Source organism: Ylistrum balloti, unplaced genomic scaffold, assembly GCF_031769215.1.
Source record: "Ylistrum balloti isolate Yb309-2 unplaced genomic scaffold, AGI_CSIRO_Ybal_v1 Utg370390, whole genome shotgun sequence".
Classification (NCBI taxonomy): domain Eukaryota; kingdom Metazoa; phylum Mollusca; class Bivalvia; order Pectinida; family Pectinidae; genus Ylistrum; species Ylistrum balloti.
The window spans coordinates 107,004-126,164 of NW_026782270.1; the positions used below are offsets into that span (position 1 = coordinate 107,004).

At 39.9% G+C, this 19,161-nt stretch overlaps 1 protein-coding gene across 1 annotated transcript in view; it reads right to left on the reverse strand.

Annotated features, from left to right (window-relative positions):
- Positions 1–5,579: 5,579 nt before the first annotated feature.
- LOC132554287 (uncharacterized) overlaps positions 5,580–19,161 on the reverse strand; it is a 37,495-nt gene continuing 23,913 nt past the window's right edge. The window contains exons 8-13 of the mRNA XM_060218592.1: positions 13,973–14,292; positions 13,541–13,695; positions 12,975–13,168; positions 10,476–10,557; positions 9,910–10,019; positions 5,580–7,843 (exon numbers count right to left, since the gene is read on the reverse strand). Of these exons, the coding sequence (XP_060074575.1) occupies positions 7,823–7,843; positions 9,910–10,019; positions 10,476–10,557; positions 12,975–13,168; positions 13,541–13,695; positions 13,973–14,292 (882 nt within the window). The 3' untranslated portion in view covers positions 5,580–7,822. The remainder of the gene's footprint in view (positions 7,844–9,909; positions 10,020–10,475; positions 10,558–12,974; positions 13,169–13,540; positions 13,696–13,972; positions 14,293–19,161) is intronic.

Sequence of the window (19,161 nt, forward strand, 5' to 3'; positions counted from 1 at the left end):
GCCGCTTCCAGTTTGTGAAGAAAAAGGGTGTGGCACCAATAAGGACCGTAGGAGGGGGAAAAAGGTGGTAAAATTAGGTAAATCTTCAAAAATCTTCTCATGAACCAACATTCAGAGAAAGTTCGTGCGTTGTTAACTTTTTAGGTCACCTGAGCCAAAGGCACATGGTGACCTATTGCCATCATGATTTGTCTGCCGTCCTGCATCGTTAACTTTTCACATTTTCGACTTCTTCTCAAGTGGTTCTTGAGAGGAAGTCCAAAATGTCTTAGTCAAACAGAGGTCAGGGTAGCCATCTTGGATTTTGAATCGCCCTAAAAAGTTAAAACACTTGCCAGGACCCTGTGAAGAGCATTCGTATCAAGTTTAGACATGATCAACCCAGTGGTTAATCTGACTGTTGGTTCATGCGAAGAAGATTTTTAAAGATTTACTTAATTTTAACCCCTTTTTCCCCCTCCTTGGACCCCTATTAGGGGCACGCCCTATTTCTCCGCAAACTTGAAGCGGCTTCCCGTGAGGATGCTTTGTGTCAAGTTTGGTCAAAATCTATTCAGTGAGGCCATCAGATTTTTAAAGATTTACCTAATTTTACCACCTTTTTCCCCCTCCTGCGGCCCCTATTGGGGCCACACCCTTTTTCTTCACAAACTGGAAGCAGCTTCCCATGGGGATGCTTTGTGCCAAGTTTGGTCAAAATCCATTCAGTGGCTCTTGAGAAGAAGTCGAATATGTGAAAAGTTAACGAAGCACAACGCACGACGACAGCTAAAACTGATGGCAATATCTTCTTCAAATGAACCAAGTATCAGATTTTCCTAAAATTCAAAATTAATAATTCTTAGAGCAAGGTCTACAAAGTTTACGAATTTGAAAAAAAATTGGGTCATAAACAGGCCCTCCAGGGGCACTAAAAAGGGGTCAAAATTCAAAGTTGATGGATTTCAACCAGATTTAGTATATAGGGTCCCCTAGTGAAGAACATGTGACTTTGAGTTGAAAAAAAGTGTCTGAGGGGTTTTGGGGCCTCATGGGGGGCAAAAAGGGGTCGATTAGATTTTTTTTGAAAAATGGGTTCTAATGGCATTGACCATGTTTTTGGGTTACAACCACACTAAGCACAACACATCTGTGTAATAAGACACATTTAGTTTGGGGAAAAAAGAGTAATGGCAGCAATAGGGGCCTCAGGTGGGGGTAAAAAAGTAAAATTAGGTAAAGTAAGCTTCTTTAAGTTTACAATAGAAAAAGGTGTGGCCTCAATGGGGACATATTTAAGGGGCAGAAAAGGGTAGAATTTGTTAAATCTTAGCAAATCTTGTTGTCCTGAACCAAAAGCGTAACTTCATATAGATAATCTATAGGGAAAGGACTGCATAGTTTGTGAGAATAAAAATAACTGGTCCAAAATTAGCCCATCTGATATTTGTTACATATTAATCTTTAATAAAGACATGTTGTGTGTTTATGACAACCATATAGGCGAGAAAAAATGTGTAGCCAGATCTTTCATCAAACCTGGATCTTATTACTCGCTGAACCTTCTATGTTCTGAGCTACATGTATAATATGGTTCAATACCTGTGGTAACACTATATTTCTCAGCCTTGATACATATATATTCCGGTCTCAGAAGTACCACAAGATTTTTAGGTCATCTGACCCGAAGGGTACGATGACCTATAGTCATCATGCTTCGTCCGTCGTCGTCCGCCGTGCGCCGTCCGTAAACTTTTCATTCAAACGACTTCTTCTCAAATACTAGAAGGTCTAGGGGGCTAATACTTGGCACAGAGGATACTGGCATGGAGCTCTACCAAGTTTGTTCAAATGAATGACCTTGACCCACTTTAAAGGTCACAGGGGTCAAATATGTTAAAATCTTTAAACAACTTCTTCTCAATAACCAAAAGGCTCAGATTGCTGATATTGTGCCTGTGGCATGCTGGGATGAAGGGCTATCAAGTTTGTTTAAATGAATGACCTTGAACAACTTTCAAGGTCACAGGGGTCAAATATGTTGAAATCTTTAAACAACTTCTTCTCATTAACCAAAAGGCTCAGAGTGTAGATATTGGGCCTGTGACATGCTGGGATGAAGGACTACCAAGTTTGTTCAAATGAATGACCTTGACCCACTTTAAAGGTCACAGGGGTCAAATATGTTAAAATCTTTAAACAACATCTTCTCAATAACCAAAAGGCTCAGATTGCTGATATTGTGCCTGTGGCATGCTGGGATGAAGGGCTATCAAGTTTGTTTAAATGAATGACCTTGAACAACTTTCAAGGTCGCAGGGGTCAAATATGTCAAAATCTTTAAATAACTTCTTCTCAAATACTAGAAGGCCTAGAGGGCTAATACTTGGCCCATAGCATGCTGGCATGGAGCCCTACAAAGTTTGTTCAAATGAATGACCTTGGCCCACTTTCAAGGTCACAGGGGTCAAATATGTTAAAATATACAAAGGACTTCATCTCAATAAGCAAAAGTCTATGAGTGCCGATATTGGGTCTGTAGCATGCTGGGAGGAAAGGCTACCAAGTTTATTTAAATGAATGACCTTGAACAACTTTCAAGGTCGCAGGGGTCAAATATGTCAAAATCTTTAAATAACTTCTTCTCATTAACCAAAAGGCTCAGAGTGTAGATATTGGGCCTGTGACATGCTGGGATGAAGGACATCCAAGTTTGTTCAAATGAATGACCTTGACCCACTTTAAAGGTCACAGGGGTCAAATATGTTAAAATCTTTAAACAACTTCTTCTCAATAACCAAAAGGCTCAGATTGCTGATATTGTGCCTGTGGCATGCTGGGATGAAGGGCTATCAAGTTTGTTTAAATGAATGACCTTGAACAACTTTCAAGGTCACAGGGATCAAATATGTTGAAATCTTTAAACAACTTCTTCTCATTAACCAAAAGGCTCAGAGTGTAGATATTGGGCCTGTGACATGCTGGGATGAAGGACTACCAAGTTTGTTCAAATGAATGACCTTGACCCACTTTAAAGGTCACAGGGGTCAAATATGTTAAAATCTTTAAACAACTTCTTCTCAAATACTAGAAGGCCTAGGGGGCTAATACTTGGCCCATAGCATGCTGGCATGGAGCCCTACAAAGTTTGTTCAAATGAATGACCTTGGCCCACTTTCAAGGTCACAGGGGTCAAATATGTTAAAATATACAAAGGACTTCATCTCAATAAGCAAAAGTCTATGAGTGCCGATATTGGGTCTGTAGCATGCTGGGAGGAAAGGCTACCAAGTTTATTTAAATGAATGACCTTGAACAACTTTCAAGGTCGCAGGGGTCAAATATGTCAAAATCTTTAAATAACTTCTTCTCAAATACTAGAAGGCCTAGGGGGCTAATACTTGGCCCATAGCATGCTGGCATGGAGCCCTACAAAGTTTGTTCAAATGAATGACCTTGGCCCACTTTCAAGGTCACAGGTGTCAAATATGTTAAAATATACAAAGGACTTCATCTCAATAAGCAAAAGTCTATGAGTGCCGATATTGGGTCTGTAGCATGCTGGGAGGAAAGGCTACCAAGTTTATTCAAATGAATGACCTCAACCCACTTTCAAGGTCACAGGGGTCAAATATGTTAAAATATACAAACGACTTCTTCTCAACAAGCAAAAGTCCATGAGTGCTGATATTGGGCCTGTAAGATGTTTGGAGGAGAGGCTACCAAGTTTGTTCAAATGAATGACCTCAACCCACTTTCTAGGTTTGGCTTGCTTTTTGTCAGATGACCGTTAAGGCCCATGGGCCTCTTGTTTCACATTGTTTTATGTGAGTTTTTTTAGTTGGATGCCTTATTGTATTAGGGAAGAAAAAGATTGTGGATAGACTTGAAATTAATCTGATTTTTTGTATACTTTAGCTATACATGTATCTACTAAGCTATATTTCAACTTGTAAATGAAAACATGATTTGATTTATATAAATGTGCAACACTGGCCTCTGTTTGGCTAAGACATTTTGGACTTCCTCTAAAGAACCACTGGGTGGATCATGTTCAAACTTGGTACAGATGTTTTACACACGGTCCTTCACAAGTGTTGTTACATTTTTGCAACATTTTAAAATCCCCAGATTATTGACAAATATTCCTCAGGTGACTGTTAAGGCCCCTTGGGCCTCTTGTTTAATGATGCAGACAAAATTTAAGTATGAAAAGTAACTAATGAATTATGCTGAAGAGAGTTATGGTTCTTGTACACTGCACTGCTTACAAAGATCTATCAACCTATGAAGTTTCATGTTGATGCATCTTATAGTTTTAGTGATGTGCTCTGGGAAAAATTATGACGGACAAACAAACGGATGGAAGGACAAAGTGGCGACTAAAAGCTCTCCCTTTGGGAGCATAACATTTAGCTACCTTTTAAAGTTTCAAGATTATACCATTTCTACTTTATGAAATGTGCTTTTAACAAATCTTTAGTATGAAAAATAACTCCTAAATTATAATTAGTTCTTGTGCACTGCCCTTTTTCTGGTTGATATCTGTCTACCTATAAAGTTTCATGTTTATACCACTTATGTTTTAGTGTAGTACTCCAGACAAAAGTTAAGTAGATGGTTCTTGTGCTCTGCACTTCCCCTTGTTGAGATCTATCTACCAAGGAAGTTTCATGTTTATACCACTTTATTGTAATGCCCCAAACAAAATTTAAGTTTAAAAAAATAACAAAAAGAACAATAACCCCTGATTTATGCAAAAGAGAGTGATGGCTCTTGTGCACTGCAATATTTAAGTATGAAAAATAACACAGGGCAATAACTCCTAAATTATGAAAAATAGAGTGCTGGTTCTTGTGCACTGCACTTCTTGTTGAGATCTATCTGCCTACGAAGTTTTCTTTTGATACCTCATATAGTGTTTGTGTTGTGCTTCAAACAAAATTATGATAGACAAAGCAGCAATTATATGATCTTCCTTCAGGGAGCATAAAAATCCAAGATGGCCACCAATGTCTGGGTCTGTAAATAATTGTGCTTGTGGGTCAACAAGACATTTTCCAAAATGGCCATCAATTCTTTCAATAATTCCCATATTACATAATGGCCATGGGCTATTGAGAACTTGTATATGATATTGGAAAATTAAATTAATCTTGTCAAAATGTTGCAATGTGACCACAGAAATAACCCATACAAAATTTGTAAGATAATGAGAATTGTTTAAGAACTGTTGAAGGAAAATATGTCTTGATGACGGGCTTAAGTGCTCTTCAGGTAGTATGTGGATAGCAGTACCAAGTAATTATCTTCAATAATTCAATATACTCTTTTTTGTTTATTTCCTTGGTGCTCAAACCAGTTCATCCAAATTTTGTTTGCATACATTTAGCCCATTTATTTGCTTTCGAAAGTTTTTACAGTGATGGTTTTGTTTATGTTATTCTTGATGTAAGCCTACTCTCACAAAATTACACTGAATAATCTTCTGCTACCTACAGCACAAAAAACATGCATTGCATTAACTTGAATCCTGGAAAGAAATTATGAATTAACATTTATCCCATTTAAAAAACAAAAAACACTCACAATGAAACAAATAATTTTTTCAAGTAATTTTTATTTGAAATTGTTCACCACAAAATTTCACTTTGAAAAAACCCATAAGCTGATATTAAATGATTAGACTATGTTTGTTATATCACATCTAAATAAACATTAGTCACAATCATATACTAAATATAAAACAGAATTGAAAACCAAGATATGAAAACCCTTTCAAATATGGACCAAAGAGCACAGATGTGTCCGCACATGAAAGTATCATCCAGTGTTTACTATGTATACATATGTAGGAAACTACGCAGTATACCTCACAACAGTGCAAGTGGGTTTTTTTTCTCATATTCATGTACATAAGTGAAAATGCTGGTGAAAAATTGAAATAAAACCCCATGGAAATGGGCCCAGAAAAAAAACAATAAGCAAACTGGTATTATAGCCCTATTACATTCATTGATATTATTATATATATATAATATTTGATACATTCTACTAGAAAAGCATCTCCCTCTAATAGACACTCTACACGGATGGTTATCTCCCTCTTTACAAACTCTATGGAGGAAGCATTTCCTTCTAGGAGACACTATGGAAGTGGTTATCTTAAGAGGTACTCTACAGGAGATGCCATCTCCCAATAGATATCTATATGGCAGATCATCTCCCACAGGAGGGGTCATCTCCCTCTAGGAAACACCCTACAAGAGAGGTCATCTCCAAGGAAATGCTCTACTGGAGAGCACATATCCACCAAAGAAACATGCTCTACACTCCTCCTCTAATATGCACTGGAGGATCCTTTCCCTCTACAAGACACTACAGGAGAGGCTATCACTATCTAGGATAAACTCTACAGGAGATATAATCTCCCCAAGGTGAAGCTGCATCAAGGTCATCTACCTCTAGGAGACACCCAATCAGAGAGGTCATCTCTATTTACCTGGGTAGCACCCTCCAAGAGAACACATCTCCGTCTCTTCAAGAGAGATCATCTCCCTCTAGGAAACACACTACTGGAGAACATATCTCCATATAGGAGTCATGCCCTACTAGAGATGCCATCTTTCACTAGAAGACACTCTACAGGAGACATCATTTCCACTATGAGAATCTCCACAGTAGAGGTCATTTCCCTCTCTCTAGGAGAGAATGTAAAGGAGAGGTCATCTCCTTTCTCTAGGAAAGATTCTACAGTAGAGGTCATCTCCTTTCTCTAGGAGAGACTGTACAGGAGAGGTCATCTCCTTTCTCTAGGAGAGACAGTAGAAGAGAGGTCATCTCCTTTCTCTAGGAGAGACAGTAGAAGAGAGGTCATCTCCTTTCTCTAGGAGAGACAGTAGAAGAGAGGTCATCTCCTTTCTCTAGGAGAGACAGTAGAAGAGAGGTCATCTCCTTTCTCTAGGAAAGATTCTACAGGAGAGGTCATCTCCTTTCTCTAGGAGTAACTGTACCTCTCTCTAGGAGAGACGGTACAGGACAGATCATCTCCCTCTCTCTAGGAGAGACTCTTCAGGCGAGGTCATCTCCCTCTCGCTAGGAAAGACTCTAGAGGAGACGTAATTTCCCTCTCTCTAGGAGAGAATCTACAGGAGAGGGTATCTTTCTCTCTAGAAGAGACTCCAAAGGAGAGATCATCTCCCTCTCTCTAGGAGAGACTCTACACCAGAGATCATCTCCCTCTCTCTAGACTAGTCTCTGCTATAGAGATCATTGACCTTTAGGAGACATCCTTCATCAATGTCATTTCCCTCTCTATAGGAGAGACTCTACAGGAGAGGACATTTCCCTCTCTCTACTAGAGACTCTACAGGAGAGATCATTTCCACTCTCTAGGAGAGACTCTACAGGAGAGATCATTTCCACTCTCTAGGAGAGACTCTACAGGAGAGATCATTTCCACTCTCTAGGAGATACTCTACAGGAGAGGACATTTCCCTCTCTCTACTAGAAACTCTACAGGAGAGGACATTTCCCTCTCTCTAGGAAAGGCTCTTCAGGAGAGATCATCTCCCTCTAGGAAACATTCTACAGAAGAAGTTATATCCCACAGGAGATGCTCAACAGGAGAGGTCATCTACAATTTACATATATAAACTAGCAATAAACATCAAGTGATATAAAGACTTGTTGTATGTCACTCATATCCGAGTGACTAGCTGTTAGATACGCTTGTTATGTTATTCAATTTATTGTAATCTGTCCATGATACTTGATCTCTAATAACAGTGAACTCCTAGGAAACATCTAACAGTCAACCTTGTTTATTTTGTAGAATTCCTCTTCACAAGTTGTAAATGGTTTCCTGAAACACAATGCAATATTCTAGTAAGCACATTCCCTGGTTCTCTTCTTCAGAAATTATACATGTACAAGAGAAAAAAATGAGCTATTATTTCCATTGGTACTACAAGTGAATTTTTCAAATATCAGACAACCAGGTTGTTGGCTAAATATTGACATGTGGCAGGATAATCCTCATTCTGCATGTTCTATCCATTCATAATAACCAAGAATTACCATAAGTAGTGGTTTAGCTCCAGTAAAACAGAATAATATATATACTAATGTACAAATGTATTTATGAACAATGAACATATTATCAAAATGTTTTAATTTAAAGATGTCCTATCAAATTATTATTGCTACATAGCAATAAGGCAAATTAACCACAAATATTGAGGAAATCTAAGTACACCACTTAATATACATTATTTTGTTACAGCCCCCAAACTTAGGCTAGAATTACATCTGGAAAAAATGTACCAAGGGCAATAACTCTTTTTAAAATTTGACATCATATCTATATTTTGTTTAAAGCGGAACAGATATCTAAAATTTGGCAGTTGTATTTGATCTAATTGTTGCATAAGACACTGATAAACATACACAGGTCCATCAGTACATATGACACTCATTAACATAGCCAGGTCTTAACTTCTCTTCCATCAGTACATACGACAATGATAAACATAGCCAGGTCTAAACTTCTCTTCCATCAGTACTACAACACTCATTAACATAGACAGGTCTATACTTCTATCATCTCTTCCATCAGTACATACGACAATGATAAACATAGCCAAGTCTAAACTTCTCTTCCATCAGTACTACAACACTCATTAACATAGACAGGTCTATACTTCTCTTCCATCAGTACTACAACACTCATTAACATAGACAGGTCTATACTTCTATCATCTCTTCCATCAGTACATACGACAATGATAAACATAGCCAAGTCTAAACTTCTCTTCCATCAGTACATAAGACACTCATTAACATAGACAGGTCTATACTTCTCTTCCATCAGTACATAAGACACTCATTAACATAGACAGGTCTATACTTCTCTTCCATCAGTACATAAGACACTCATTAACATAGACAGGTCTACACTTCTCTTCCATCAGTACTACAACACTCATTAACATAGACAGGTCTATACTTCTATCATCTCTTCCATCAGCACATACGACAATGATAAACATAGCCAAGTCTAAACTTCTCTTCCATCAGTACATAAGACACTCATTAACATAGACAGGTCTATACTTCTCTTCCATCAGTACATAAGACACTCATTAACATAGACAGGTCTATACTTCTCTCCCATCAGTACATAAGACACTCATTAACATAGACAGGTCTATACTTCTCTTCCATCAGTACATAAGACACTCATTAACATAGACAGGTCTAAACTTCTCTTCCATCAGTACATAAGACACTCATTAACATAGACAGGTCTATACTTCTCTTCCATCAGTACATAAGACACTCATTAACATAGACAGGTCTATACTTCTCTTCCATCAGTACATAAGACACTCATTAACATAGACAGGTCTATACTTCTCTTCCATCAGTACATAAGACACTCATTAACATAGACAGGTCTAAACTTCTCTTCCATCAGTACATAAGACACTCATTAACATAGACAGGTCTATACTTCTATCATCTCTTCCATCAGTACATAAGACACTCATTAACATAGACAGGTCTATACTTCTCTTCCATCAGTACATAAGACACTCATTAACATAGACAGGTCTATACTTCTCTTCCATCAGTACATAAGACACTCATTAACATAGACAGGTCTATACTTCTCTTCCATCAGTACATAAGACACTCATTAACATAGACAGGTCTAAACTTCTCTTCCATCAGTACATAAGACACTCATTAACATAGACAGGTCTATACTTCTATCATCTCTTCCATCAGTACATAAGACACTCATTAACATAGACAGGTCTATACTTCTATCATCTCTTCCATCAGTACATAAGACACTCATTAACATAGACAGGTCTATACTTCTATCATCTCTTCCATCAGTACCTGTGAGAAAACATTACTTACATCACATGTGATACCAGCAGCTTCAAAGCCAAACACTTTCGAGAAGAAATAGAGCTCTCCATCAAGGGCAGTCTGTAAATTTTCTGCTTTTCTAAAGCCATGTTGTTCTCCTGAAAGATGGATGAATTAAAATTGAATGTGAAAAAAATGATCCAATTCACAGCATTAATGACTGTCATTAACAATTACATGATTTTAGTCATCTATATATCAATAGAACCATTATTATCACTGAACTAATGGCAGGCAACAATGAATCAATTGTTGATCATCACTACAGCAATCACCAAATATGAAAGAATTCTTATAAATTTGATATTGTGGGGATCACTACCATCAACATCATGGTTCTTACCCCAGGTATATATAGGTAAATGTTTTGGAGATTTTCATCATTAAGATAGTGTTTATTACATACAAATAATTGTTGCTGTAAATTTTTGTAACCTAATAGATAATTTACCACTATTAATATGATGGTTGTTGTAGACACCACATGAAGTTTAAAACAATATATACACAATTTATATGGCTCCCTACACTTGAGTGGTGAAAGTATTTCTAACCTTCAAATAAGACAAACATGGTAGGTAGGCTCTTCTTCTTTACTGCATCAAACATCATCTGAGCCTGGTTAGGAGGTACAATCTGTAACAAAAGAATCATGCATATAATAAGTTTAACAAGAGGCCTATACGGCCTGTACCCCTCACCTCACAAAATAGATTCCTCTTCACCTAAAAAAGCTTCACACCAAATTTTGTCCTAATCCAATCATTCCCACAGGAGCAGAATTTTAAAGAATTTCCTTTCTATTTCCCCAATTAGACCCCATCCCACGGAATGACCTTTTATTCAAATTTGATTCCCCATCACCTGAGAATGTTTCAGATCATCTTGCAGAAAATCCAATCATTCCTACAGGAGGAGTAGGATTTTAAAGATCTTTGCTCTATTAACTCTATTCAGCCACACCCTCTTGTCCCAGGAAGCTGAGACCTATCATTTATACAAAGATGATTCCTCTTAACTCAAAAATGCTTGATTAAAATTGGGCAGCAACCAATCATTCCTACAGGAGGAGTAGGATTTTGATAGAAATTGGTTCAATTCCCATATTTGGCCCCGCCGCTTTCACTCGAGGGGGACAAAATCCACTGTTTATGAAAAATTGATTCTCCATCACCTAAGAATGCTTCAGGCTAAATCTGGGCAAAATATAATCATTCCTACAGGAGGAGGATTTTACAGAATCTATTTCCCCTTTCGGGCCCCTCTCTTCATGCCAAAGGGGACCAAGACTAGCAGTTTATACAAAACTGATTCTTCTTCAAACAAGAATGCTACAGATTTGTCCAAAATCCAATCATTTCTATAGGAGAGTTCTGACTGAATTTTGTCAAAATCTTGTCAGTCATTTAAAACAAGTAGCATTATTTAGGAAAAATTTGACAAATGAAATACAGACAGACATTGAATGCAACAGTATGCTATAAGCTTACTTGGCCCTTTGAGCATGGTGAGCTAAAACATCATTTATCAGCAAAGAGATTAAGTCATGTAACAACTAATATTTTAGACCATGTTTACTTCACTATCAACCATTTCTACCTCACTATCAACCATATCAACCATGTCTACCTCACTATCAACCTCCCTATCAACCATGTCTACCTCCCTATCAACCATGTCTACCTCACTATCAACCATGTCTACCTCACTATCAATCATGTCTACCTCACTATCAACCATGTCTACCTCACTATCAACCATGTCTACCTCTCTATCAACCATATCAACCATGTCTACCACACTATCAACCTTGTCTACCTCCCTATCAACCATGTCTACTTCCCTATCAACCATATCAACCATGTCTACCTCACTATCAACAACATCTGCCTCACTGTCAACCATGTCTACTTCAATATAAACCATTCTACCTCCCTATAAACAATGTCTACCTCACTATCAACCATGTCTACCTCACTATCAACCATGTCTACCTCCCTATCAACCATGTCTACCTCCATATCAACCATGTCTACCTCACTATCAACCATGTCTACCTCACAATCAACCATGTCTACCTCACCATCAACCATGTCTACCTCACCATCAACCATGTCTACCTCCCTATCAACCATGTCTACCTCACTATCAACCATGTCTACCTCACTATCAACCATGTCTACCTCCATATCAACCATGTCTACCTCACAATCAACCATGTCTACCTCACCATCAACCATGTCTACCTCACCATCAACCATGTCTACCTCCCTATCAACCATGTCTACCTCCCTATCAACCATGTCTACCTCACTATCAACCATGTCTACCTCACTATCAACCATGTCTACCTCCATATCAACCATGTCTACCTCACAATCAACCATGTCTACCTCACCATCAACCATGTCTACCTCATCATCAACCATGTCTACCTCCCTATCAACCATGTCTACCTCACCATCAACCATGTCTACCTCACCATCAACCATGTCTACCCCACCATCAACCATGTCTACTGCTCTATCAACCCTATCAACCATGTCTACCTCACTATCAACCATGTCTACCTCCCTATCAACCATGTCTACCTCCCTATCAACCATGTCTACCTCACCATCAACCATGTCTACCCCACCATCAACCATGTCTACTGCCCTATCAACCCTATCAACCATGTCTACCTCACTATCAACCATGTCTACCTCACTATCAACCATGTCTACCACACTATCAACCCGATCAACCACGTCTATCTCACTATCAACCATGTCTACCTCACTATCAACCATGTCTACCTCACTATCAACCATGTCTACCTCACTATCAACCATGTCTACCTCCCTTTCAACCATGTCTACCTCACTATCAACCATGTCTACCTCCCTATCAACCATGTCTACCTCACTATCAACCATTCTACCTTACTAACCAGAGTATCAAAGTCAACCGTACTTTTAAATAAACAATTGCATTTTTATTTGTACTTCTTTTATGAAATGCAGAATACCATATTTTTTACACTTAAGAATATGAGATTAAATGACAAATACCTTGTCTTCATCTCCCTGAAAGAAGGCCATGGCACATGTAAGGTTATCCACAAAGTTGATAGGAGAACGGGCCTTGTAGATGTTGATGCCATCTCCACTGTAGGGAGCGATCAGTGAGTCTAGGTATCTACTTTCAAACTTATGTGTGTCTTGTGCCAAAGCCTCCAAGTCACTAACACCATAGTGACTGGCACCTGTTGCATACATCATTTTCAATATTATACAGTCTAAACAAGGAACACAACATATCAATTTATCTGACAAATGGTGCTAGACCCAGATACCTGTAACAAAAAGTTTGCCATAAAATCTTTGTTTTACTCTCCTTTTGTATAGGGAAACTATGTGTAAGATGACCTTAACTGTAAAAAGTGATCCAATAGTGAAACTGTAGAATGTGTAATGTAAAAGTTAATTACCAGCTTTGAAGGTAACCTTGAAGTTCTTTGAAATCACAGTTGAGTTTGGTGCTTTGAAAGTGACCTTGAAGTGAGATAGGTGAGTGTGGTGGCCCAGCTGCTTTGAAGGTGACCTTGAAGTGAGATTAAATGAGAATTGTAGCCTACCTGCTTTGAAGGTGTCTTTGAAGGCAAGACAGGCCAAGGTGGTGTAACCCCCTGCTGATCCTCCATCAATACACAGCTTATTGGGATCCACTTTTTTAGAGACTGCCAAGAACTGAGCACCAGAACAGCAGTCATCCACATCATACACACCCCAGCTATGTCAGCAATGGAAGTGATCCGGTTAATACAAAGATCTAATGACAACACTTTAAACTTCAGAAGAAAAAGCCTAAAATGCTGTCTAATGTAGAATAATGATTCAAAGGCTGACTTTATGAAGCTTAAAAACCTACAATTAGGACATGGCAGAAAAGACTCTTACTCAAATGTTAAATTTGTAATTGTTAAATATCTGAACAAGTATTGTGGCCCTGAGTTTGGTATCCACTTACATTGTCTAATTTATACTCAGTAATAACAGTATACTCATACTTTTTGTGTAGTTTCAATCTGTATGTTCGCCCATAGCCTGTAGACCCGCGGTAGTTGACATCAAGGACAGCAAATCCACGACTTGTAAAGTACTGAATCTTGAGGTCTAAATTACTGCTTGACTGTGAGGTGGGACCACCATGTACCTTGACAAGCAGCGGAGGTAAGGTATCCTCAATGCCTATAAAGTCTTTGTTCTGTGGCATGTACAAGTAACCATATGATTTGTCTCCCTTTGACGTAAGCCAGGTTATCTCCTCTGGTGTACTGTAATATCCCTGGTCAATTGACAGCACCTTTGACTCTTTGATAACATTTACCTGTGAAGGATAATTAAGTATTACCTTACAGTGTATAAGAAGAAGTAACAAAAAAATACATCCACATCATTTGGTCTTTCTTGTAATACCAGTAATATATCAAATGTGTTTTCCTATTCCTGTAACGAGAACCAATTGGCATTGTAAAGACACATTATATAACTACTAATACATACGAACTGATAATAACTACATTTCAGAACATATTATAATTCTATAGAAATATTCACAAATAGAGTATTCGAGCGGCGCCTATATGCACATAAATATACTAGTAACACGTACATTACTCTCCGAACAGGTGAGTTTGTGTACCCACCTTGTTGTCACTGGGCTGTACTCACCTTGTCACTGGACTGTACCTACCTTGTTGTCATCAGACTGTACCCACCTTGTTGTGACTGAACTGTACCTACCTTGTTGTTAGTGGACTGTATCTACCTTGTTGTTAGTGGACTGTATCTACCTTGCTGTCACTGGACTGTACCTACCTTGTTGTCATTGGGCTGTACCCACCTTGTTGTCACTGGATTGTACCCACCTTGTTGTCATCAGACTGTTCCAACCTTGTTGTTAGTGGACTGTACCCACCTTGTTTTCATTGACTGTACCCACCTTGTTGTGACTGGACTGTACCCACCTTGTTGTCATTGGACTGTACCCACCTTGTTATTACTGGACTGTACCTACCTTGTTGTCAATGGACTGTACCCACCTTGTCACTGGACTGTACCTACCTTGTTGTCATTCGAATGTACCCACCTTGTTATTACTGGCATGTACCTACCTTGTTGTCATCAGACTGTACCTACATTGTTGTCACTTGGCTGACCAACCTTGTTGTTACTGGGCAGTACCCACCTTGTTGTCACTGGGCTCTACCTACCTTGTTGTCACTGGATTGTACCCACCTTGTTTTTATTGGACTGTACCCATCTTGTTGTCACTAGGCTGTACCTACCTTGTTGTCACCGGGCTGTAGCCACCTTGTTGTCACTGGGCTGTACCCACCTTGTTGTCATTGGAATGTACACACCTTGTTCTCACTGGACTGTACCTACATTGTTGTCATTGAACTATACCTACCTTGTTGTCATTGGACTGTACCCACCTTGTTGTCATTGGACTGTACCCACCTTGTTGTCATTGGACTGTACCCACCTTGTTGTCATCAGACTGTTCCAACCTTGTTGTTAGTGGACTGTACCCACCTTGTTTTCATTGGACTGTACCCATCTTGTTGTCATTGGACTGTACCTACATTGTTGTCACTGGACTGTACCCACCTTGTTGTCACTTGGCTGACCCACCTTGTTGTTACTGGGCTCTACCTACCTTGTTGTCACTGGACTGTACCTACCTTGTTGTCATTGAGCTATACCTACCTTGTTGTCATTGGACTGTACCCACCTTGTTTTCATTGGACTGTACCCACCTTGTTGTCATTGGACTGTACCGACCTTGTTATTACTGGACAGTACCTACCTTGTTGTCATTGAACTGTACCCACCTTGTTGTCACTGGACTGTACCTACCTTGTTGTCATTGGACTGTACCCATCTTGTTTTCATTGGACTGTACCCACCTTGTTGTATTGGACTGTACCCACCTTGTTATTACTGGACTGTACCTACCTTGTTGTCACTGGACTGTACCTACCTTGTTGTCATTAGACTGTACCCACCTTGTTATTATTGGCATGTACCTACCTTGTTGTCATTGGACTGTACCTACCTTGTTGTCACTGGGCTGACCCACCTTGTTGTCACTGGACTGTACCTACCTTGTTGTCATTGGACTGTACCCACCTTGTTGTCATTGAACTGTACCCACCTTGTTGTCATCAGACTGTACCTACCTTGTTGTCACTGGTCTATACCTACCTTGTTAGTGGACTGTACCCACCTTGTTGTCATTGGACTGTACCCACCTTGTTGTCACTGGGCTGTACCCACCTTGTTATCACTGGACTGTACCTACTTTGTTGTAATTGAGCTATATCTACCTTGTTGTCACTGGACTGTACCTTCCTTTTTGTCACTGTACTGTACCTACCTTGTTGTCATTGGACTGTACCCACCTTGTTGTCATTGGACTGTACCCACCTTGTTGTCATTGGACTGTACCTACCTTGTTGTCATTGGACTGTACCTACCTTGTTGTCACTGGACTGTACCTACCTTGTTGTCATTGGACTGTACCTACCTTGTTGTCATTGGACTGTACCCACCTTGTTATTTCTGGGCTGTACCTACCTTGTTGTCATTATACTGTACCCACCTTGTTGTCACTGGACTGTACCGACCTTGTTATTACTGGACTGTACCTACCTTGTTGTCACTGGACTGTACCTACCTTGTTGTCACTGGACTGTACCTACCTTGTTGTCATTGGACTGTACCTACCTTGTTGTCATTGGATTGTACCTACCTTGTTGTCACTTGGCTGACCCACCTTGTTACTGGGCTGTACCCACCTTGTTGTCACTGGGCTCTACCTACCTTGTTGTCACTGGACTGTACCTACCTTGTTGTCATTGAGCTATACCTACCTTGTTGTCATTGGACTGTACCCACCTTGTTTTCATTGGACTGTACCCACATTGTTGTCATTGGATTGTACCGACCTTGTTATTACTGGACTGTACCTACCTTGTTGTCATTGGACTGTACCCACCCTGTTGTCATTGGACTGTACCCACCTTGTTGTCACTGGACTGTACCCACCTTGTTATCATTGGACTGTACCCACCTTGTTGTCACTGGACTGTACCTAACTTGTTGTCATTGAGTTATACCTACCTTGTTGTCATTGGACTGTACCTACCTTGTTGTTACTGGGCTGTACCTACCTTGTTGCCATTGGACTGTACCTACCTTGTTGTCACTGGGCTTTACCTACCTTGTTGTCATTGGACTGTACCTACCTTGTTGTCATTGGACTGTACCCACCTTGTTGTCATTGGAGTGTACCCACCTTGTTGTCATTGGACTGTACCTTCCTTGTTATTACATGGCTGTTCCCACCTTGTTGTCATTGGACTGTACCTACCTTGTTGTCACTGGACTGTACCCACATTGTTGTCATTGAACTGTACCTACCTTGTTGTCACTGGACTGTACCTACCTTGTTGTTAGTGGACTGTACCTACCTTGGGGTCACTGGACTGTACCTACCTTGTTGTCACTGGACTGTACCTACCTTGTTGTCATTGGACTGTACCTATCGTGTTGTCATTGGATTGTACCTACTTTGTTGTCACTTGGCTGACCCACCTTGTTGTTACTGAGTTGTACCCACCTTGTTGTCACTGGACTGTACCTACCTTGTTGTCATTGAGCTATACCTACCTTGTTGTCATTGGACTGTACCCACATTGTTTTCATTGGACTGTACCCACCTTGTTGCCATTGGACTGTACCTACCTTGTTGTCACTGGACTGTACCCACCTTGTTATCATTGGACTGTACCCACCTTGTTGTCACTGGACTGTACCCACCTTGTTGTCATTGGACTGTACCTACCTTGTTATTACATGGCTGTTCCCACCTTGTTGTCATTGGACTGTACCTACCTTGTTGTCACTGGACTGTACCCACATTGTTGTCATTGAACTGTACCCACCTTGTTGTCACTGGACTGTACCTACCTTGTTTTCATTGGACTGTACCTACCTTGTTGTCATTGGATTGTACCTACTTTGTTGTCACTTGGCTGACCCACCTTGTTGTTACTGAGCTGTACCCACCTTGTTGTCACTGGGCTCTACCTACCTTGTTGTCACTGGACTGTACCTACCTTGATGTCATTGAGTTATACCTACCTTGTTGTCATTGGACTGTACCCACCTTGTTTTCATTGGACTGTACCCACCTTGTTGTCATTGGACTGTACCGACCTTGTTATTACTGGACTGTACCTACCTTGTTGTCATTGAACTGTACCCACCTTGTTGTCACTGGATTGTACCTACCTTGTTGTCATTGGACTGTACCCATCTTGTTTTCATTGGACTGTACCCACCTTGTTGTTTTGGACTGTACCCACGTTGTTATTACTGGACTGTACCTACCTTGTTGTCATTGGACTGTACCTACCTTATTATTACTGGAATGTACCTACCTTGTTGTCATTAGACTGTACCCACCTTGTTATTATTGGCATGTGTCTACCTTGTTGTCATTGGACTGTACCCACCTTCTTGTCACTTGACTATACCTACCTTGTTGTCAGTGGACTGTACCTACCTTGTTGTCACTGGGCTGTAGCCACCTTGTTGTCATTGGAATGTACACAGCTTGTTGTCATTGGACTGTACCTACCTTGTTGTCATTGAACTATACCTACCTTGTCATTGGACTGTACCCACCTTTTTGTCATTAGACTGTACCCACCTTGTTGTCATCAGACTGTACCTATCTTGTTGTCACTGGACTATACCTACCTTGTTGTCAGTGGACTGTACCCACCTTGTTGTCATTGGACTGTACCCACCTTGTTGTCATTTGGCTGTACCCACCTTGTTGTCACTGGATTGTACCTACCTTGTTGTCATTGGATTGTACCCACCTTGTTGTCACTGGACTGTAGCCACCTTGTTGTCACTGGGCTGTACTCACCTTGTTGTCATTGGAATGTACACACCTTGTTGTCACTGGAGTGTAACTACATTGTTGTCATTGAACTATACCTACCTTGTTGTCATTGGACTGTACCCACTCTGTTGTTATTGGACTGTACCCACCTTGTTGTCACTGGACTGTACCCACCTTCTTATCATTAGTCTGTACCCACCTTGTTATCATTGGACTGTACCCACCTTGTTGTCATTGGACTGTACCTACCTTGTTATTACATGGCTGTTCCCA